This window comes from Diabrotica virgifera, chromosome 8, assembly GCF_917563875.1.
Source record: "Diabrotica virgifera virgifera chromosome 8, PGI_DIABVI_V3a".
NCBI lineage: Eukaryota > Metazoa > Arthropoda > Insecta > Coleoptera > Chrysomelidae > Diabrotica > Diabrotica virgifera.
This window is the reverse complement of record NC_065450.1, coordinates 141,436,862-141,460,528: the sequence shown is the minus strand read 5'-3', so window position 1 is coordinate 141,460,528 and position 23,667 is coordinate 141,436,862. Positions and strand designations below refer to the sequence as shown.

At 31.6% G+C, this 23,667-nt stretch overlaps 1 protein-coding gene across 1 annotated transcript in view; it reads left to right on the top strand.

The window, feature by feature from the left end:
• Positions 1-23,667, top strand: part of LOC114344696 (peptide transporter family 1-like) — a 142,738-nt gene that overhangs the window by 101,862 nt on the left and 17,209 nt on the right. The window contains exon 8 of the mRNA XM_050658470.1: positions 8,245-8,434. Within this exon, the coding sequence (XP_050514427.1) occupies positions 8,245-8,434 (190 nt within the window). The remainder of the gene's footprint in view (positions 1-8,244; positions 8,435-23,667) is intronic.

Below are 23,667 nucleotides of genomic sequence, written 5' to 3'. Positions count from 1 at the left end.
TGCCATATTCGGATTCAGCATAATCAAAAACAAAATAGAAACATATTTGATCAAAGTAAAATGATGAATTTAACAATATTTTTAATATTATTTATACAAAACAATTGTTATTGTTTAAAGAATTATTAAACAATTAGCGGCCAAATCTGCGAGTAGAACTTTTTACTTTAACATGTATATAAACTAACAAAAAAAGTTTTAGAAAAATATATAAGCTTGGTTGAATTTTTCCGAAACAATGCATATTTTCGTTCCAATTGCACTCCCCTAAAAGGGCCGGTTGTTCGAACGCTAATCAGAAATGGAATCAACTGATCATATCAAATATTTAATTACTGTCACTGTCAACTTTGATTGGGTTGCTGAAAACCTAATTGATTAAAATTATGAGATTAATTGAATAATTAATCAATTATGTTAATTATTGTTACGTTAATTGATAATTAATAATTAATTAATCAATCAATTATGTTAATTATCGTAATGATAATTGATTACAATCAACTGATTGGCGTACGAACAACGGATTTTGTTATTTGATGGTTGTTAAGGGGACTAAAAGAATAACATTGGCAACATTGATTTTAATAACAGAATAATTTTTGACCTAGCGTACCTTTTCGTGACAAATCGGATATTTTTCGAGAGATCATCGGATAATCTAGAGAAATGCCATTGGCAACACTGCATAGAACGTACTAAACGCGTATATAATATATGTAGATATAGCACTTCTTTTTGGATGGGGAAAAACATTGTGCTCGTAATTTATATACTATAAGAAGTTTCGGCACTCTTATGAGTGGTTTAAATTTTTTTTTCTTCGATTAAATATTTACTTTTATTTACGTTATTTGCGAAAAACCGCCTGAAAATTTGCTTTTTTTTTCGAAAAATAAACATTCTCAATCGCAAATATCTCAAAAAGTATTGACTTACATAAAAAAAATTATAGAACGAAAGTTGCTTAGAATTTATCCATTTATAGTCAATTTATCCATTTCCGAACTTATTTTAAAAGAGCATGTTTTCACCCCCGAGAAGAGGTGACTATCACCCCCAAGTAAAAGCAACCAACGGCACAAGTTCATCTTTGAAGTGGAGGGTATGTAGAACCTAAATCTAAATTTTCATGCAATTCTGAGTTTACCCTGAAAATTACACGGTATCGCCGTATTTCCCGTTCATTTACTGGGCTATAATAGTCGTCGTTGTCTTCACCTGTAATATTCCACAAGGGACTCTCACAAAGGGGTATCAGCCGGGCAAGCTGAACTCTTGTTTTTTATAGAGGTTTTGCTCCTATGTATATTCCTCCTCTTTTTTCCGGGTTTGGGACCGGCTGCATCGGTAATAGGGCTACTCAGTTCACCCCACAACTAACACAGGCAGAGATAACACATTCAAATATTCAACTTTATGAACTTTCAGACATAATTAGCTAGGACTTTGCTGTACCTAGTCTCCTCCAGCGTAATTAGCTTTTTTGTGGTTCGATGTCCTTCTAGGTGGGTTTGTATTATTTTACTCTTATAAACGTACCATTTCGCTTACCAGGAGACCAGAACCCAGAACGTTTTCTAACTCGTTGTTGGTCTGTACCACGGTACACAGAGAACCGGTATGCCGATTGTCGTCGCTAAATTTGGTTTCGGCCGCGCAGCACGTCACGTGGGAACCTAACAGATATTTGCTTATTGTTTGGATGCATTATTTCGTATGTGGTGGCGTTGAAAGTGAATAGATTGAGGCGGTTTTAAAATATTAAGTTGTTAACGATTGAAGTAATTCTATATTATTTTAGTTACAAATTGTTGTTTATTAGCATAACTGCGTATTTTTAAAACTATTATAATATAACTATTAGTTTTATACTAATTTATTAAAACCGAGACTATAATGCCATTTGAGGTGATATTATGCATGTGCAGAACACGAACGTATATTAGAATGAGGGATATTAACAGAAAAAAGTTTTAAAAACTGCCAGAGATCACTTGACAAAAAGATATCTAAATTTTCTAATTTTAAAAAATGATTTTATTTCTAGATACTAATTCTAATATTATTAATAAAACTTTTCCCGCAAATTTGTTTTTTTAATAATATATATAATATGTATTATACATAGTACAGTGAAACCTCAATAACTCGGATTAATCGGGACCGCGGCCGATCCGGGTTATCGAAAATCCGGGTTAGCCGGAGAATATGGTAAAAATTAATAAAATACGGTATACTTACAGATAAACTCCGTTATAATTAAAGTTGCCCAAAATCGGTCTTGGTCTTGCAGTCTTGATCTTGTTCTTGCGTTTTCGCAAGACCAAGACCAAGACCAAGACCGCCTAATTTTAGCAAGACCAAGACCAAGACTTACCGTGCAAGACTTGAGCAAGAACAAGACTTAGCCTGCGAGACTCTTGCGTCTTGCAGTTAGAACTGAGGGTCGTTTTAGGGAGTATATTAGTTCGGCTATATTCTTAGATACTTTATGAAAAACAAAAAAAATTTGTAACAAAAATTTTGAAAATTGGACTTATGCTCACTACGAAAAATACCATAAACATACACAGCGAGTCAAAATATCCATTTAAAGAACACTTGACACATTTGACACGTACTCAGGTCATTATTACAATGTAAAAATAAAATATTTTGTACATTCCTTCCCAGCAGACGACTTCTCTGAAATTAGTTGTCCGGGTTATGAGAATAGTCGCCTTTTAATCATAACATAACATTCTTGCTTTGTGACGCCGATAGTAATATCAAATATCGTATCCAAACTTTTTAAAAATATATCACCTTGATGATAAAAAATATACCTAATAAGTAATTCATTTTTTTCATTATTAGTTTTCTAGGAATTTAAACACCACAAATTTAATCTTATCGGTATATAGAATAGTAAGACTATTATGTATTGTTTTTGCTGAATGTGCTACTATGCTATGAGATCACTGGGTTACACAAAATTTGCCGAAACAGAGCGGCTAATATTTAAAAGTATGATAACGAGACAAAAGAACAGTGTAAATAAAATACCGAAATTAACGATATACACTTCTCCAAAAAATTTACTCACCACCTTAAAAACGGGTCATTTTTAATGTCTTGAATTTCCTAAGCCTGTTGTCCGATTTAAGTGATTTCTTAATATGTTGTCTTATTTTTATAAATATTGCTGTAATATTATTGTTGCTAGACAGGTCAATTATTGTCATTGTACACCGGGTGTACCAATAAAAGTGTGTTTTTCACACTCTGTGGAATATTCTAGCATTTATAAAATACTGAATTTACAACGATAACCTCATATTTTCTTACCATTATGTTTTTTTTTCATTCGCTTGTATTGGATAATAAAATACATAAGTTTCTAATAAACTTTAGTTAGTTAGAACATAGGAACGGATCACTTAGATCATGGGTTTAAACTCCACTCGGTCTCAGTTGTCTAGATCAGTAATTCTCAATATTTTTGAGTCATGAACCACAAAATACTTTTTATTATTTTTGTTACCACCTAACTGAAATAGGTATCTAGCTAGGTAATCTAATTAAGTATAATAATAATTGTGGTGCTGATTTTAGCTGTTTTTGCGTTTTGTGTACCACCGCAAACAATGATATGTACCACCAGTGGTACATACACCCCAGATTGAGAACCGCTGGTCTAGATATTTATTAATTTGGCTGGTCTTTACTATGACTATGGTATTCTAGCTTAAAATGTACATCTCTGTCACGTTATTCAAAGATATGCAATATGCTAGTGGGTAACTGCGAGACTTGCAAGACTCTTGCTGCAAGACCAAAACCAAGACCAAGACCGGAAGCGCAATACCAAGACCAAGACCAAGACCAGGTGTACTGGCGCAAGACCAAGACCAAGACTGTCTAAGTCTCGTCTTGGTCTTGCATTTGGGCAACACTAGTTATAATTAAAATAACATGAAATATACACATGCACAGTAACTACACATCTACATTACTAAAAACACGCAAACACAAACCTAAGCAAACGAAAGCGAACAATACAATACTGTACTACATACAATACAGTCACAATCGGAACGATGTTGTTATTTAAGAACAGTGAAAACGTAACGCCATTGTTTAAAAAATAATTTTTTAAATAGTCTTTTAGTCTTTTTTAAACAATGCTAAGACAGCTTGATATAAATAAAGGAATAACAGTTGCTTGTTGTTTCCGATAATAACGTCGCTCTGCTGCCGGCGCCGCGCGCCGTGTGCCATGTGTCATTTTTACTATCGTATAGTTCAAATTACACAAACACACATTACCTCTCAAATATTATATTACATACATTTTTTGTTGAAATGTTTGTCTGACGAAAATCGGTCCGGGTTAGCCGGACTTCCGGGTTATCGGGGGCCGACTTATCGGGGTTCCACTGTATTAATATACATAATTGATTTAAAGTTAAACCAGGTGAGGAATCACAAAAATTTAAAGTGCGAACATTTTATACATACATATACACAGTGGGCCAAAAAAAACAGTCCACCTCGTTATTTGGCAGTATTTATTAGATTTTAAGGAAATGAAGAAACAGGTCGATTTTTAATCTAAGGGGCATACATTTTTACGGTACATACATCTGTCATTTGTCAACCCCCTCCCTTACATTTCCCCCACCCCTTATTTTTAAATAGCGAATACGGGTCGTGTGCTACCTCATTTGAAATGTTATTAAATTCTTTATTCAGTAATATTAACATTGACATAATTATTTATACAGGGTGTCCAAGAAAAATTATTTTGAATTAAATTAATTGACACAAAAAGAAGAATGTATGCAATTTATTTAAATCAAAATACATTCTACTACTGACAGAAAACAGAGAAAAATGTTTATTTGATAAATGTTTTTCGCTTAAATTCAATATTCAACCTACCAATAGGCAGATGGGTGGCAGCTTGAATATTGAAATTAAGCGAAGAGTAATGTTTATTTATCAAAAAACATTTTTTTCTGTTTTGTGACAGCAGTAGAATGTATTTTGAATTAAATAAATTACATATATTCTTTTTGTGTCAATTAATTTAATTAAAATATTTTTTTCTTGAACACCCTGTATAAGTAATTATGTTTATGTTTATATTACTGAATAAAGAATCGAGTAACCTTTTAAATGAGCTAGCACACGACCCCTATTCCCTATTTACAAATAAGGGGTGGGGGGAGTGGAAGGGAGGGGGTTGACAAATGACAAATGTATGTACCGTAAAAATGTGTCCCACTTAGATCAAAAATCGATCTGTTTCGTCATTTCCTTAAAATCTAATAAATACTGCCAAATATCGAGGTGGACTGTTTTCTTTGGCCCACTCTGTATATGTATGTATATTACAGTCTAATAAAATGTTCGCACTTGAAATTTTTAGATTCCTAACCTGGTTTAACTTAAAATCAACATTTTTCTATTTTGTAAATAAAATTTTAAAGTCATCAAGTAATTGATTCTATTCATCTAAAACTTCAAATTTCTTAATTGATTTGTGGTTAAGTTTTTATTTTTATTCAAATATTTTTTAACAATCTAGAATAACAGTAAGTAGACACAATTTTATGTGAAACATTTTTACAGACCCAGTAGTAAAGTGAATGTTTATATTATTTCTGTTTTATTTTTTTAATATACTATGGTGAATGTATATTGGACAACAGATACCTAAAATCTTTATTTTTCAACGGAAATTCATGTTTAAATTAAATGCACATTGGAAAATGACAGTAAAAAGAATATACAATACAATTTCTTATTTAAAAAGCAATGATAGGTACATAATTTTAAAATTCAAACAATATTACCGCTTCATTTAGCATTGCCAGATGAAAATTAAGGTTCCCATATGACGTCACGAGTTCGCCTTCCATGCGTGCGAACATACCGGTTTTCTGTGTACCGTGGTCTGTACGTAATTTCTTGCATGTTAGTCTGGGTTTTATATAAGTAAATCCACTGATTAATACATACAGTGAGCAGTAAAGGTTTTAATAAATTCATTTTTTCATGAATGGGCAATTTGGAAATAAATTCTGAAACATGTCGATTATATTTTTAATTTACGACTTTTTGGAATATATATCATACTAGTGAAGTCACCCATCTGGGCGTAATGACGTCATGGATGATTTTTTAATGAGAATAGGGGTCGTGTGATAGCTCATTTGAAAGGTATTTCAATTCTCTGTTCAGTAATATAAACATTAACATAATTATTAATACGGGGTGCCAAAAAAATTTTTTTAATTAAATTTATTGACATAAAGAGAAGAATGTGTGTAATTTACTTAATTTAAAATACGTTTTACTGCTATCAGAAAACACGAAAAAATGTTTATTTGACAAATAAATATTGTTTTTTGCTTAAATTCAATATTAAAGCAGCCACCCATCTGCCTCTTGACATATTGAACATTTAATTTAAGCGAAAAGCAATGATTATTTTTTAAATAAACATTTTTTTATGTTTTCTGAGAGCTGTAAAATGTATTTTGAATTAAATAAATTACATACATTCTCCTTTTTGTCAATAAATTTAATAAAAAAAATTTTTTTTGACACCCTGTATAAATAATTATGTTAACGTTTATATTACTGAATAGAGAATTGAATTACCTTTCAAATGAGCTATCATACGACCCCTATTCTCATTTAAAAAAATCATCGATGACGTCATCACGCCCAGATGGGTGACGTCACTAGTATGACATATGTGCCAAAAAGTCGTAATTTAAAAATAAAAATTGACCTGTTTCGTGATTTTTTTCCGAAATGATCCATTCTCGAGAAAATGAATTTATTCCGTGCTCACTGTAGAGCTTACTAATAAAGCTAATAATGAGCGAACTGAATTCGCTTAGCTGAAATTCATTTTGACACATTCGGAATAGGAAACATACAACACAACAATTAATACCTCACACTATTAACTGATCAAATCAACTTAATCTTTCACAAAAAAAAAAGAAGAATTATTGGAAATAGTGGGAGTGTATACTAAACTCATAAAATGTTGTGGAATTTACAGTAGAACCCGCTTATTAGAGTACCGGTTATAGGAATATCCCGGTTTATGGAATATAAATTAGGTCCCGAAACGTTTCCATTTACTCCTTAATAAATTTATCCGTTTATTAGAATACGTATTAATAGAATAATACCGCTTATTAGAATATTTTTCAGGTCGACGAATAAGTTTTTACCTACAATTTCCTAAAAATTTAAATTATTTATTGTATTATGGTTTCTCGCCAAGGGCCTCGACGGCCTGTAGTGCTGTTGTATATTTGGGTTGTCAGGTAATAAATATTTTATTAGTTTGTTATGAGGACCAATTCAATCGGTCGCCGACAAATTCACGTTTTCAGGTCATAAAATAATTTCCTTTGTGTACAAACTATACATATTGCCACCCACTTGCCTGTTATAAAATTTTTAAGAAACAGTTCGCCCATCCTATTCGCTTGTAATGTTATAAGACATTTTCTGAATGGCCAAACCAATGTAAATTTTTCTAATTTTTATAATTTAGAGCAACAAGTGCCTAGTATTTTATGTAATAAAAAAACAAGCTACAATTACCGATTACTTTTCAAGACTAAGTAAGTAATTTTCTTATATGTATGTATTTTAATAAAAATATTTACATAATCTATATTTTGCATACATTTCGTATTAATTACTGTATGCATCCACATAATATACTTAATATAATTTGGTCTTTTAAAGTTACGCTATTGTGTTATTGACATAAAAAGACCTAAAACCATATGTATACAATTAACATGGTATGTACTATTATTACGGCCAGCAACCAATGATCGGTTATTATAATATTCCGGTTATAAGAATATTTTTGCTTGGCACGAAGACTATTCCAATAAGCGGGTTCGACTGTATTTCTTCAAAATATTTTTATTTTGTACAATAAATAATGCATATTCTAATTTGTTATCAATACATTATAATGGTGTAAATAAATAATTATTGATTTGCGTAAGGTTTATGTTATTTATGTCTGTTTACTATTAATAATATTGGCTATGAGCAGGTATGTTTGGTTGTGTAGTAATTTACAGTCATGTCTAGCAAAATATTTGGCCAAAAAGAATTCCTAACATCACTAGACACAGACAGTTGTGTCTCATATTAGCGAATCGACTTTACAACTTAATATTCTTGTATAAAAATGACTATTTTTTTAAGAACTCTGCCTTATACTGATGTAGATGTTAAGTACACCTTGAATAAGAAGTCAATTAATATAAATTCAGGAAACATAGCAGCAAGAGAATTTTTCAGTCCTGGTCGTTGGTCAGTGGAGGTAGGACAGAAACAATTTGACAAAACTATAAACTTAAAACTTGGTGGAATATATGCTGTAATGCTTAATGAGGTAAGTATAAAAGCTTTCTAATATAAATGTTCTTAGTCGCTTTTGCCCTACTCTCGCATTGCTAGTCGCATAGAAACGTACGGATTTTAACAGGGAAAACCCGCATCCACCACTGGTGAATTACCAATTGCGTACTGGCGGTATTACTTCTTGAGATCAAAGCGCCGACAGAGGAGTGTTTTTACTGTGGAACCTCTATATACTGTGGTATGATTTCTCCTTCTTCTTCTTTATCTTGTGCCAACTCAGCTAATGAAGGTTGGCTATAACCATTGCAAATTCGTCTCTATATATCTTCTGCTTTTCTGAAAAGCTTCTATGTGTTTAACCCTGTCCAGTCGCGAATGTTTTTTAGCCAGGATATTTATCGTCTACCAGGACGCCTATTTCCTTCGATTTTACCCTTCATAATTAACTCGTACTTATCATTTCTAAGTATGTGCCCCAAATATGATGTTTTTCTCTTTTTATTGTTGGTCAAAAGTTCTCTGTCTCTTCCAATTCTGTGCAGCACTATTTCGTTCGTAATATGTCGGTCCACTAGACCAGGGCGGATCGGTTTTGAGGTGGATGTGAGAAGTGGCATTCGGATTTTTGCAGATAAAGTTAGGTGGCAAGTTCAATAATTATAATTGACTTATGCTCCTTCTCAAATATGCCCGGAACATTAATAAAAAAATTAAAATATTTAAAAATTTCGAAAAACATCGATTTTTCGTACTTTCAGTGCTTATAACTTTAAAACGATTCATTTTGGAACAAAGTTGTAGGGAAAAAAATAAAGATAATTGAATTTTGTATAATATATGACTAGTTTAAAATGTCTTGAATTATTACCCTTTATAATAATTTAATAAATAGAAAATAAGGGGGCAAAAAAGACTGTTCTTATTCAATGTTTTTCAACCACTTTGGTTGCACTTAGAACCGTCATAGTTCGCCTAGAAAATTCTTAAAACATACTTAAACCGTCCACCAAATTTTATTAAAATCGACCCAATAGATTTTGCATAATAATTTTGCAATCTAATTTTTTTTTAAAAGTTTAAATTTTTTAAAAACTTTCTGAACAAAAAGTAGACAATTTAGAAGTTTGCTAATTTTTTTGCATATAAAGAGGTTCTTCACCTATCTAATACACTTTATAGAATTAAAATCGGATTATTTAAGCGGCCTCAGCACTGTTTTAAAGTTATAAACAATGTTTTGGCTTATAAACAAATACAGTGAGGACGTTTGAGCTGGAATAAATTCATTTTCTTGAGAATGGGCGACTCTGAAGATAAATCCCGAAACAGATCGATTTTTATTTTTAAATTATAATTTTTTGGCATAAATATCATACTAGTGACGTCATCCATTTGGGTGTGATGACGTAATCTAAATATTGAAATGAATTTAATTCAAAAAATTTTATTTTAATTTAAACCCTGTATAAATAATTATGTTAATGTTTATATTAGTGAATACAAAATTGAATAGCCTTTCGATTGAACTATCACACGGCACCTATTCTCATTTAAAAAAATCATCGATTACGTCATCACGCTCAGATGGATGACGTTACTAGTATGATATATATACCAAAAAATTAGAATTTAAAAATAAAAATCGACCTATTTCGGGATTTATTTCCAGAGGCGCCTATTCTCAAGAAAATGAATTTATTCCAACTCAAACGTCCTCACTGTATTTGTTTACAAGAAAAAAAATTGTTTATAACTTTACAACAGTGCTGAGGCCGCTTAAATAATCCGATTTTAATTCTGTAAAGTGTATTAGATACGTAGAGAACCTCTTTATATGTAAAAAAAAAATAGCAAACCTCTAAATGGTCTACTTTTTCTTCATAAAGTTTTTAAAAAATTTGAACTTTTTAAAAAAATTTAGATTTCAAAATTATTCTGCAAAATCTATCAAGTTGATTTTAATGAAATTTGGTTAACGATTTAAGTATGCTGTAAGAATTTTCTAAGCGAATTACGAAAGTTCTAAGTGCAACCAAAGTGGTTGAAAAACATTAAATAAAAACAGGCTTATTTTGCCCCCTTATTTTTTATTTGTTGCTTTTTGCAGAAAGGGTAATAATTTAAGACATTTTTAACCAGTCGTTTATACAAAATTAAATTACACTGTAAACACACAATTTGCTGCCAGAAATTTTTTTACTGTTTCTAGGTAATTTGGGTCTGCTGAATCCAAAAATGCCACCAGATTTGCTCCATCAGATCGTTTTCAGAAAATACGACAACAGATCACATTTTTAACATATAGGGTAATTTAACGCAGCACTTCCTAACTATATGTAACGCTGCTACCCATAAAATAAATAAAACACGAATAAAAAGTATGATATTTATGGTATAACAATAAATATATTTACAAAAAACATTACATACAGCGTGTCTATTTAAGTTGGAAACATATGGGAAACTTTTTTATTATTAATTTTACGAAAAAAAATTATTCTTTATAAAAAGTTCTGCATGCCCCAAAACCTAAGATTCAATCATCAGATATCAAATTTTCTCAATATTATACGAGGTATGTCAAAAAATATGAATTTCGGTCAAGGGTAAAGTACCTTTATTTCTCTCAATATCGAAAATTCTTATGATAAAAAGTTGTTTGGAATTAAAAACTAAGATCAAATATGCAATTACATGCTTCTAATTGAAAAAAAATTTAAATTTTTTTCTCAAATTTATGGATACCCAACATCGTTTTTAATTATTACAAATATGATAATTCGTTTATTATTCATTTTACGAAAAAAAGTTATACTTCATAAAAAGCTTTGCATGGTCTAAAATCTAAGACAAAACCATGATATATCAACTTTTATTAATTTTATACGAGATGTGTCAAAAAATATGAAATTCGCTCAAGATTATAGTACCTTTATATTTCACAATATTTCAATTAGAAGGATGTAATTGCATATTGAAACATAGTTTTAATTCTAAACAACTTTTTTCATAACCGTTTTCAATATTGTGAAAAATAAAGGTACTTTACTCTTGAGTGAAATTCATATTTTTTTACATACCTCGTATAAAATTAATAAAATGTGATATCTGATAGTTGCATATTCGGTCTTAGGACACACAGAGCTTTTTATAAAGAATACCTTCTTTTTTTCGTAAAAGTAATAATTAAAGAGTTATCGTACGTGTAATAAATAAAAACGAAGTTAGTATCAATAAATTTGAGAAAAATTTGGAAAATATTTTTTCAATTAGAAGCATGTAATTGCATATTTGATCTTAGTTTTTATTTCCAAACAACTTTTCATAATAAGAATTTTCGATATTAAGAGAAATAAAGGTACTTTACTCTCGAACGAAGTTCATATTTTTTGACATACCTCGTATAATATCGACAAAATTTGATATCTGATGACTGAATCTTAGGTTTTAGAGCATGCAGAACTTTTTATAAAGAATAACTTTTTTTCGTAAAATGAATAACAAAAAAGTTTCCCATATGTTTCCAACTTAAGTAGACACGCTGTATATCTGCCAAAAAAAACTTAAGTTTTCATCTAACCTAACCAGCATCGCAGCACAAATCTGTTATTCGGCGTCACCTAAAAACTTCTTTTTCTATGAGTTTCTTGCAAAGGCTTTAAAACGACGGTTCCTTTGAAGACTCCAGCAGTAATTCGCCATCATGTGAGTGTCCCCCCAGCTAACAGTGTTCGTATATATAACGTCAAACAAACGTCAACATTTTGGGAGAAGTTATGACAAAAGTTACGTCAAATTTTACCTAAAATATACGTAAAAAAGTCACAGCGAAGTTACATAACAATTTTACGTTATTTCTACGTAACCATTTTAACGTCACAAAAACGTCACTCTTTAGGAGAATTTTCGGTATAAATGATATTTATAAATAGGACTTAAAATTATTGTGTAAATAAAACCACATACATGATGCTGACAAATTTATTAAATATTTGAAATAAACATTTATTATATATTTGACATTTATGTGAGAGAAAGAGACAAAATTATTAATAGCTACTTTATATTACAATACATAAACATACCCTTGAAGTAATATTCATTCGTAAACTGCACACTTTCATATAAAGACTAGGCTGCTTCCCCATTTTTAGAAGATATTTCCATACATTTCGTTTTTCAACTAAACTGTCATTGAACAGAATTCTATTTTGTTTATCCTATTTAGGGAAAGAATGAAACAATAAAATACTATTAGGTACGCTTTATCCAAGAATTACATTGAGGCACACAACAATAATAATTCGATTTTTTTTTACATAACTCCATACTCCATAAAAACAAACACGATTTTAATCACGGAAATGTAAGGTTAGGTATTAATGAAAGGTTCAAAATAAATACGCGATGGGGCTGCAATCTCAAACGAGATCTTATAGGTGTCTATACCTACCAAAAATCCACGGGTTAGAGACGAATAAATTCATACGCATTAAAACCTACCAAAGAGCCACGTTTCAGAAACGAATAAATTCATACGTATAATATACGTATTAAAATTTCGTATCAGTAACGTCATTTTTTGATAGATGTTACGTAACAATACAAAAAAACCTAAATTTAACGTTAATGTAACGTTATCTTGCTAGCTGGGCCATCTTCCCTGATACCTCTCTTCCATCGTTTTGATATCTTGGTGGAAGCGTTCCCCTTGTTCCTCACTAAGGTCACCAAGATTTTCTGGGAAACGGTCTAAGTGGCTGTGGAGGTAATGCATTTTAATACTCATATGACAACCGTGTTTGTTAAAATGGTTGAGCATTTCTTCCTATATGCATATCCCGGTAATTTTCCGATTTATTGTTTCTAAGAAAATTTTTCACAACTTTCACAAAAAAACATCATGCATTACATTCAATTTCAGTCATCGATTCTGTAAAATGCGAATATTTTATAAGTTGTCGTATCTGAGGCCCATCAAATATTCAGACTTTCAATTTCAGTCATCGATTCTGTAAAATGCGAATATTTTATAAGTTGTCGTATCTGAGGCCCATCAAATATTCAGACTTTCAATTTCAGTCATCGATTCTGTAAAATTCGAATATTTTATAAGTTGTCGTATCTGAGGCCCATCAAATATTCAGACTTTCAATTTCAGTCATCGATTCTGTAAAATGCGAATATTTTATAAGTTGTCGTATCTGAGGCCCATCAAATATTCAGACTTTCAATTTCAGTCATCGATTCTGTAAAATGCGAATATTTTATAAGTTGTCGTATCTGAGGCCCATCAAATATTCAGACTTTCAATTTCAGTCATCGATTCTGTAAAATGCGAATATTTTATAAGTTGTCGTATCTGAGGCCCATCAAATATTCAGACTTTCAATTTCAGTCATCGATTCTGTAAAATTCGAATATTTTATAAGTTGTCGTATCTGAGGCCCATCAAATATTCAGACTTTCAATTTCAGTCATCGATTCTGTAAAATGCGAATATTTTATAAGTTGTCGGATCTGAGGCCCATCAAATATTCAGACTTTCAATTTCAGTCATCGATTCTGTAAAATGCGAATATTTTATAAGTTGTCGTATCTGAGGCCCATCAAATATTCAGACTTTCAATTTCAGTCATCGATTCTGTAAAATGCGAATATTTTATAAGTTGTCGTATCTGAGGCCCATCAAATATTCAGACTTTCAATTTCAGTCATCGATTCTGTAAAATGCGAATATTTTATAAGTTGTCGTATCTGAGGCCCATCAAATATTCAGACTTTCAATTTCAGTCATCGATTCTGTAAAATGCGAATATTTTATAAGTTGTCGTATCTGAGGCCCATCAAATATTCAGATTTTCAATTTCAGTCATCGATTCTGTAAAATTCGAATATTTTATAAGTTGTCGTATCTGAGGCCCATCAAATATTCAGACTTTCAATTTCAGTCATCGATTCTGTAAAATGCGAATATTTTATAAGTTGTCGGATCTGAGGCCCATCAAATATTCAGACTTTCAATTTCAGTCATCGATTCTGTAAAATGCGAATATTTTATAAGTTGTCGGATCTGAGGCCCATCAAATATTCAGACTTTCAATTTCAGTCATCGATTCTGTAAAATGCGAATATTTTATAAGTTGTCGTATCTGAGGCCCATCAAATATTCAGACTTTCAATTTCAGTCATCGATTCTGTAAAATTCGAATATTTTATAAGTTGTCGTATCTGAGGCCCATCAAATATTCAGACTTTCAATTTCAGTCATCGATTCTGTAAAATGCGAATATTTTATAAGTTGTCGGATCTGAGGCCCATCAAATATTCAGACTTTCAATTTCAGTCATCGATTCTGTAAAATGCGAATATTTTATAAGTTGTCGGATCTGAGGCCCATCAAATATTCAGACTTTCAATTTCAGTCATCGATTCTGTAAAATGCGAATATTTTATAAGTTGTCGTATCTGAGGCCCATCAAATATTCAGACTTTCAATTTCAGTCATCGATTCTGTAAAATGCGAATATTTTATAAGTTGTCGGATCTGAGGCCCATCAAATATTCAGACTTTCAATTTCAGTCATCGATTCTGTAAAATGCGAATATTTTATAAGTTGTCGTATCTGAGGCCCATCAAATATTCAGACTATCAATTTCAGTCATCGATTCTGTAAAATGCGAATATTTTATAAGTTGTCGTATCTGAGGCCCATCAAATATTCAGACTTTCAATTTCAGTCATCGATTCTGTAAAATGCGAATATTTTATAAGTTGTCGTATCTGAGGCCCATCAAATATTCAGACTTTCAATTTCAGTCATCGATTCTGTAAAATGCGAATATTTTATAAGTTGTCGTATCTGAGGCACATCAAATATTCAGACTTTCAATTTCAGTCATCGATTCTGTAAAATTCGAATATTTTATAAGTTGTCGTATCTGAGGCCCATCAAATATAAAGACTTTCAATTTCAGTCATCGATTCTGTAAAATGCGAATATTTTATAAGTTGTCGTATCTGAGGCCCATCAAATATTCAGATTTTCAATTTCAGTCATCGATTCTGTAAAATTCGAATATTTTATAAGTTGTCGTATCTGAGGCCCATCAAATATAAAGACTTTCAATTTCAGTCATCGATTCTGTAAAATGCGAATATTTTATAAGTTGTCGTATCTGAGGCCCATCAAATATTCAGATTTTCAATTTCAGTCATCGATTCTGTAAAATTCGAATATTTTATAAGTTGTCGTATCTGAGGCCCATCAAATAAGAAGACTTTCAATTTCAGTCATCGATTCTGTAAAATGCGAATATTTTATAAGTTGTCGTATCTGAGGCCCATCAAATATAAAGACTTTCAATTTCAGTCATCGATTCTGTAAAATGCGAATATTTTATAAGTTGTCGTATCTGAGGCCCATCAAATATAAAGACTTTCAATTTCAGTCATCGATTCTGTAAAATGCGAATATTTTATAAGTTGTCGTATCTGAGGCCCATCAAATATTCAGATTTTCAATTTCAGTCATCGATTCTGTAAAATTCGAATATTTTATAAGTTGTCGTATCTGAGGCCCATCAAATAAGAAGACTTTCAATTTCAGTCATCGATTCTGTAAAATTCGAATATTTTATAAGTTGTCGTATCTGAGGCCCATCAAATATAAAGACTTTCAATTTCAGTCATCGATTCTGTAAAATGCGAATATTTTATAAGTTGTCGTATCTGAGGCCCATCAAATATTCAGATTTTCAATTTCAGTCATCGATTCTGTAAAATTCGAATATTTTATAAGTTGTCGTATCTGAGGCCCATCAAATAAGAAGACTTTCAATTTCAGTCATCGATTCTGTAAAATGCGAATATTTTATAAGTTGTCGGATCTGAGGCCCATCAAATATTCAGACTTTCAATTTCAGTCATCGATTCTGTAAAATGCGAATATTTTATAAGTTGTCGTATCTGAGGCCCATCAAATATTCAGACTTTCAATTTCAGTCATCGATTCAGTAAAATTCGAATATTTTATAAGTTGTCGTATCTGAGGCCCATCAAATATTCAGACTTTCAATTTCAGTCATCGATTCTGTAAAATGCGAATATTTTATAAGTTGTCGGATCTGAGGCCCATCAAATATTCAGACTTTCAATTTCAGTCATCGATTCTGTAAAATGCGAATATTTTATAAGTTGTCGTATCTGAGGCCCATCAAATATTCAGACTTTCAATTTCAGTCATCGATTCTGTAAAATTCGAATATTTTATAAGTTGTCGTATCTGAGGGCCATCAAATATTCAGACTTTCAATCTCAGTCATCGATTCTGTAAAATGCGAATATTTTATAAGTTGTCGTATCTGAGGCCCATCAAATATTCAGACTTTCAATTTCAGTCATCGATTCTGTAAAATGCGAATATTTTATAAGTTGTCGTATCTGAGGCCCATCAAATATTCAGACTTTCAATTTCAGTCATCGATTCTGTAAAATGCGAATATTTTATAAGTTGTCGTATCTGAGGCCCATCAAATATTCAGACTTTCAATTTCAGTCATCGATTCTGTAAAATTCGAATATTTTATAAGTTGTCGTATCTGAGGCCCATCAAATATTCAGACTTTCAATTTCAGTCATCGATTCTGTAAAATGCGAATATTTTATAAGTTGTCGGATCTGAGGCCCATCAAATATTCAGACTTTCAATTTCAGTCATCGATTCTGTAAAATGCGAATATTTTATAAGTTGTCGTATCTTAGGCCCATCAAATATTCAGACTTTCAATTTCAGTCATCGATTCTGTAAAATGCGAATATTTTATAAGTTGTCGTATCTGAGGCCCATCAAATATTCAGACTTTCAATTTCAGTCATCGATTCTGTAAAATGCGAATATTTTATAAGTTGTCGTATCTGAGGCCCATCAAATATTCAGATTTTCAATTTCAGTCATCGATTCTGTAAAATTCGAATATTTTATAAGTTGTCGTATCTGAGGCCCATCAAATATTCAGACTTTCAATTTCAGTCATCGATTCTGTAAAATGCGAATATTTTATAAGTTGTCGGATCTGAGGCCCATCAAATATTCAGACTTTCAATTTCAGTCATCGATTCTGTAAAATGCGAATATTTTATAAGTTGTCGTATCTGAGGCCCATCAAATATTCAGACTTTCAATTTCAGTCATCGATTCTGTAAAATTCGAATATTTTATAAGTTGTCGTATCTGAGGCCCATCAAATATTCAGACTTTCAATTTCAGTCATCGATTCTGTAAAATGCGAATATTTTATAAGTTGTCGGATCTGAGGCCCATCAAATATTCAGACTTTCAATTTCAGTCATCGATTCTGTAAAATGCGAATATTTTATAAGTTGTCGTGTCTGAGGCCCATCAAATATTCAGATTTTCAATTTCAGTCATCGATTCTGTAAAATTCGAATATTTTATAAGTTGTCGTATCTGAGGCCCATCAAATATTCAGACTTTCAATTTCAGTCATCGATTCTGTAAAATGCGAATATTTTATAAGTTGTCGTATCTGAGGCCCATCAAATATTCAGACTTTCAATTTCAGTCATCGATTCTGTAAAATGCGAATATTTTATAAGTTGTCGTATCTGAGGCCCATCAAATATTCACACTTTCAATTTCAGTCATCGATTCTGTAAAATGCGAATATTTTATAAGTTGTCGTATCTGAGGCCCATCAAATATTCAGACTTTCAATTTCAGAAATCGATTCTGTAAAATGCGAATATTTTATAAGTTGTCGGATCTGAGGCCCATCAAATATTCAGACTTTCAATTTCAGTCATCGATTCTGTAAAATGCGAATATTTTATAAGTTGTCGTATCTGAGGCCCATCAAATATTCAGACTTTCAATTTCAGTCATCGATTCTGTAAAATGCGAATATTTTATAAGTTGTCGTATCTGAGGCCCATCAAATATTCAGACTTTCAATTTCAGTCATCGATTCTGTAAAATGCGAATATTTTATAAGTTGTCGTATCTGAGGCCCATCAAATATTCAGACTTTCAATTTCAGTCATCGATTCTGTAAAATTCGAATATTTTATAAGTTGTCGTATCTGAGGCCCATCAAATATTCAGACTTTCAATTTCAGTCATCGATTCTGTAAAATGCGAATATTTTATAAGTTGTCGTATCTGAGGCCCATCAAATATTCAGATTTTCAATTTCAGTCATCGATTCTGTAAAATTCGAATATTTTATAAGTTGTCGTATCTGAGGCCCATCAAATATTCAGACTTTCAATTTCAGTCATCGATTCTGTAAAATGCGAATATTTTATAAGTTGTCGGATCTGAGGCCCATCAAATATTCAGACTTTCAATTTCAGTCATCGATTCTGTAAAATGCGAATATTTTATAAGTTGTCGTATCTGAGGCCCATCAAATATTCAGACTTTCAATTTCAGTCATCGATTCTGTAAAATTCGAATATTTTATAAGTTGTCGTATCTGAGGCCCATCAAATATTCAGACTTTCAATTTCAGTCATCGATTCTGTAAAATGCGAATATTTTATAAGTTGTCGGATCTGAGGCCCATCAAATATTCAGACTTTCAATTTCAGTCATCGATTCTGTAAAATGCGAATATTTTATAAGTTGTCGTATCTGAGGCCCATCAAATATTCAGACTTTCAATTTCAGTCATCGATTCTGTAAAATTCGAATATTTTATAAGTTGTCGTATCTGAGGCCCATCAAATATTCAGACTTTCAATTTCAGTCATCGATTCTGTAAAATGCGAATATTTTATAAGTTGTCGTATCTGAGGCCCATCAAATATTCAGACTTTCAATTTCAGTCATCGATTCTGTAAAATGCGAATATTTTATAAGTTGTCGGATCTGAGGCCCATCAAATATTCAGACTTTCAATTTCAGTCATCGATTCTGTAAAATGCGAATATTTTATAAGTTGTCGTATCTGAGGCCCATCAAATATTCAGACTTTCAATTTCAGTCATCGATTCTGTAAAATGCGAATATTTTATAAGTTGTCGTATCTGAGGCCCATCAAATATTCAGACTTTCAATTTCAGTCATCGATTCTGTAAAATGCGAATATTTTATAAGTTGTCGTATCTGAGGCCCATCAAATATTCAGACTTTCAATTTCAGTCATCGATTCTGTAAAATGCGAATATTTTATAAGTTGTCGTATCTGAGGCCCATCAAATATTCAGACTTTCAATTTCAGTCATCGATTCTGTAAAATGCGAATATTTTATAAGTTGTCGTATCTGAGGCCCATCAAATATTCAGACTTTCAATTTCAGTCATCGATTCTGTAAAATTCGAATATTTTATAAGTTGTCGTATCTGAGGCCCATCAAATATTCAGATTTTCAATTTCAGTCATCGATTCTGTAAAATGCGAATATTTTATAAGTTGTCGTATCTGAGGCCCATCAAATATTCAGACTTTCAATTTCAGTCATCGATTCTGTAAAATGCGAATATTTTATAAGTTGTCGTATCTGAGGCCCATCAAATATTCAGACTTTCAATTTCAGTCATCGATTCTGTAAAATTCGAATATTTTATAAGTTGTCGTATCTGAGGCCCATGAAATATTCAGACTTTCAATTTCAGTCATCGATTCTGTAAAATGCGAATATTTTATAAGTTGTCTGATCTGAGGCCCATCAAATATTCAGACTTTCAATTTCAGTCATCGATTCTGTAAAATGCGAATATTTTATAAGTTGTCGTATCTGAGGCCCATCAAATATTCAGACTTTCAATTTCAGTCATCGATTCTGTAAAATTCGAATATTTTATAAGTTGTCGTATCTGAGGCCCATCAAATATTCAGACTTTCAATTTCAGTCATCGATTCTGTAAAATGCGAATATTTTATAAGTTGTCGTATCTGAGGCCCATCAAATATTCAGACTTTCAATTTCAGTCATCGATTCTGTAAAATGCGAATATTTTATAAGTTGTCGGATCTGAGGCCCATCAAATATTCAGACTTTCAATTTCAGTCATCGATTCTGTAAAATGCGAATATTTTATAAGTTGTCGTATCTGAGGCCCATCAAATATTCAGACTTTCAATTTCAGTCATCGATTCTGTAAAATGCGAATATTTTATAAGTTGTCGTATCTGAGGCCCATCAAATATTCAGACTTTCAATTTCAGTCATCGATTCTGTAAAATGCGAATATTTTATAAGTTGTCGTATCTGAGGCCCATCAAATATTCAGACTTTCAATTTCAGTCATCGATTCTGTAAAATGCGAATATTTTATAAGTTGTCGTATCTGAGGCCCATCAAATATTCAGACTTTCAATTTCAGTCATCGATTCTGTAAAATGCGAATATTTTATAAGTTGTCGTATCTGAGGCCCATCAAATATTCAGACTTTCAATTTCAGTCATCGATTCTGTAAAATTCGAATATTTTATAAGTTGTCGTATCTGAGGCCCATCAAATATTCAGACTTTCAATTTCAGTCATCGATTCTGTAAAATGCGAATATTTTATAAGTTGTCGGATCTGAGGCCCATCAAATATTCAGACTTTCAATTTCAGTCATCGATTCTGTAAAATGCGAATATTTTATAAGTTGTCGTATCTGAGGCCCATCAAATATTCAGACTTTCAATTTCAGTCATCGATTCTGTAAAATGCGAATATTTTATAAGTTGTCGTATCTGAGGCCCATCAAATATTCAGACTTTCAATTTCAGTCATCGATTCTGTAAAATGCGAATATTTTATAAGTTGTCGTATCTGAGGCCCATCAAATATTCAGACTTTCAATTTCAGTCATCGATTCTGTAAAATTCGAATATTTTATAAGTTGTCGTATCTGAGGCCCATCAAATATTCAGACTTTCAATTTCAGTCATCGATTCTGTAAAATGCGAATATTTTATAAGTTGTCGTATCTGAGGCCCATCAAATATTCAGATTTTCAATTTCAGTCATCGATTCTGTAAAATTCGAATATTTTATAAGTTGTCGTATCTGAGGCCCATCAAATATTCAGACTTTCAATTTCAGTCATCGATTCTGTAAAATGCGAATATTTTATAAGTTGTCGGATCTGAGGCCCATCAAATATTCAGACTTTCAATTTCAGTCATCGATTCTGTAAAATGCGAATATTTTATAAGTTGTCGTATCTGAGGCCCATCAAATATTCAGACTTTCAATTTCAGTCATCGATTCTGTAAAATTCGAATATTTTATAAGTTGTCGTATCTGAGGCCCATCAAATATTCAGACTTTCAATTTCAGTCATCGATTCTGTAAAATGCGAATATTTTATAAGTTGTCGGATCTGAGGCCCATCAAATATTCAGACTTTCAATTTCAGTCATCGATTCTGTAAAATGCGAATATTTTATAAGTTGTCGTATCTGAGGCCCATCAAATATTCAGACTTTCAATTTCAGTCATCGATTCTGTAAAATTCGAATATTTTATAAGTTGTCGTATCTGAGGCCCATCAAATATTCAGACTTTCAATTTCAGTCATCGATTCTGTAAAATGCGAATATTTTATAAGTTGTCGTATCTGAGGCCCATCAAATATTCAGACTTTCAATTTCAGTCATCGATTCTGTAAAATGCGAATATTTTATAAGTTGTCGGATCTGAGGCCCATCAAATATTCAGACTTTCAATTTCAGTCATCGATTCTGTAAAATGCGAATATTTTATAAGTTGTCGTATCTGAGGCCCATCAAATATTCAGACTTTCAATTTCAGTCATCGATTCTGTAAAATGCGAATATTTTATAAGTTGTCGTATCTGAGGCCCATCAAATATTCAGACTTTCAATTTCAGTCATCGATTCTGTAAAATGCGAATATTTTATAAGTTGTCGTATCTGAGGCCCATCAAATATTCAGACTTTCAATTTCAGTCATCGATTCTGTAAAATGCGAATATTTTATAAGTTGTCGTATCTGAGGCCCATCAAATATTCAGACTTTCAATTTCAGTCATCGATTCTGTAAAATGCGAATATTTTATAAGTTGTCGTATCTGAGGCCCATCAAATATTCAGACTTTCAATTTCAGTCATCGATTCTGTAAAATTCGAATATTTTATAAGTTGTCGTATCTGAGGCCCATCAAATATTCAGATTTTCAATTTCAGTCATCGATTCTGTAAAATGCGAATATTTTATAAGTTGTCGTATCTGAGGCCCATCAAATATTCAGACTTTCAATTTCAGTCATCGATTCTGTAAAATGCGAATATTTTATAAGTTGTCGTATCTGAGGCCCATCAAATATTCAGACTTTCAATTTCAGTCATCGATTCTGTAAAATTCGAATATTTTATAAGTTGTCGTATCTGAGGCCCATGAAATATTCAGACTTTCAATTTCAGTCATCGATTCTGTAAAATGCGAATATTTTATAAGTTGTCTGATCTGAGGCCCATCAAATATTCAGACTTTCAATTTCAGTCATCGATTCTGTAAAATGCGAATATTTTATAAGTTGTCGTATCTGAGGCCCATCAAATATTCAGACTTTCAATTTCAGTCATCGATTCTGTAAAATTCGAATATTTTATAAGTTGTCGTATCTGAGGCCCATCAAATATTCAGACTTTCAATTTCAGTCATCGATTCTGTAAAATGCGAATATTTTATAAGTTGTCGTATCTGAGGCCCATCAAATATTCAGACTTTCAATTTCAGTCATCGATTCTGTAAAATGCGAATATTTTATAAGTTGTCGGATCTGAGGCCCATCAAATATTCAGACTTTCAATTTCAGTCATCGATTCTGTAAAATGCGAATATTTTATAAGTTGTCGTATCTGAGGCCCATCAAATATTCAGACTTTCAATTTCAGTCATCGATTCTGTAAAATGCGAATATTTTATAAGTTGTCGTATCTGAGGCCCATCAAATATTCAGACTTTCAATTTCAGTCATCGATTCTGTAAAATGCGAATATTTTATAAGTTGTCGTATCTGAGGCCCATCAAATATTCAGACTTTCAATTTCAGTCATCGATTCTGTAAAATGCGAATATTTTATAAGTTGTCGTATCTGAGGCCCATCAAATATTCAGACTTTCAATTTCAGTCATCGATTCTGTAAAATGCGAATATTTTATAAGTTGTCGTATCTGAGGCCCATCAAATATTCAGACTTTCAATTTCAGTCATCGATTCTGTAAAATTCGAATATTTTATAAGTTGTCGTATCTGAGGCCCATCAAATATTCAGACTTT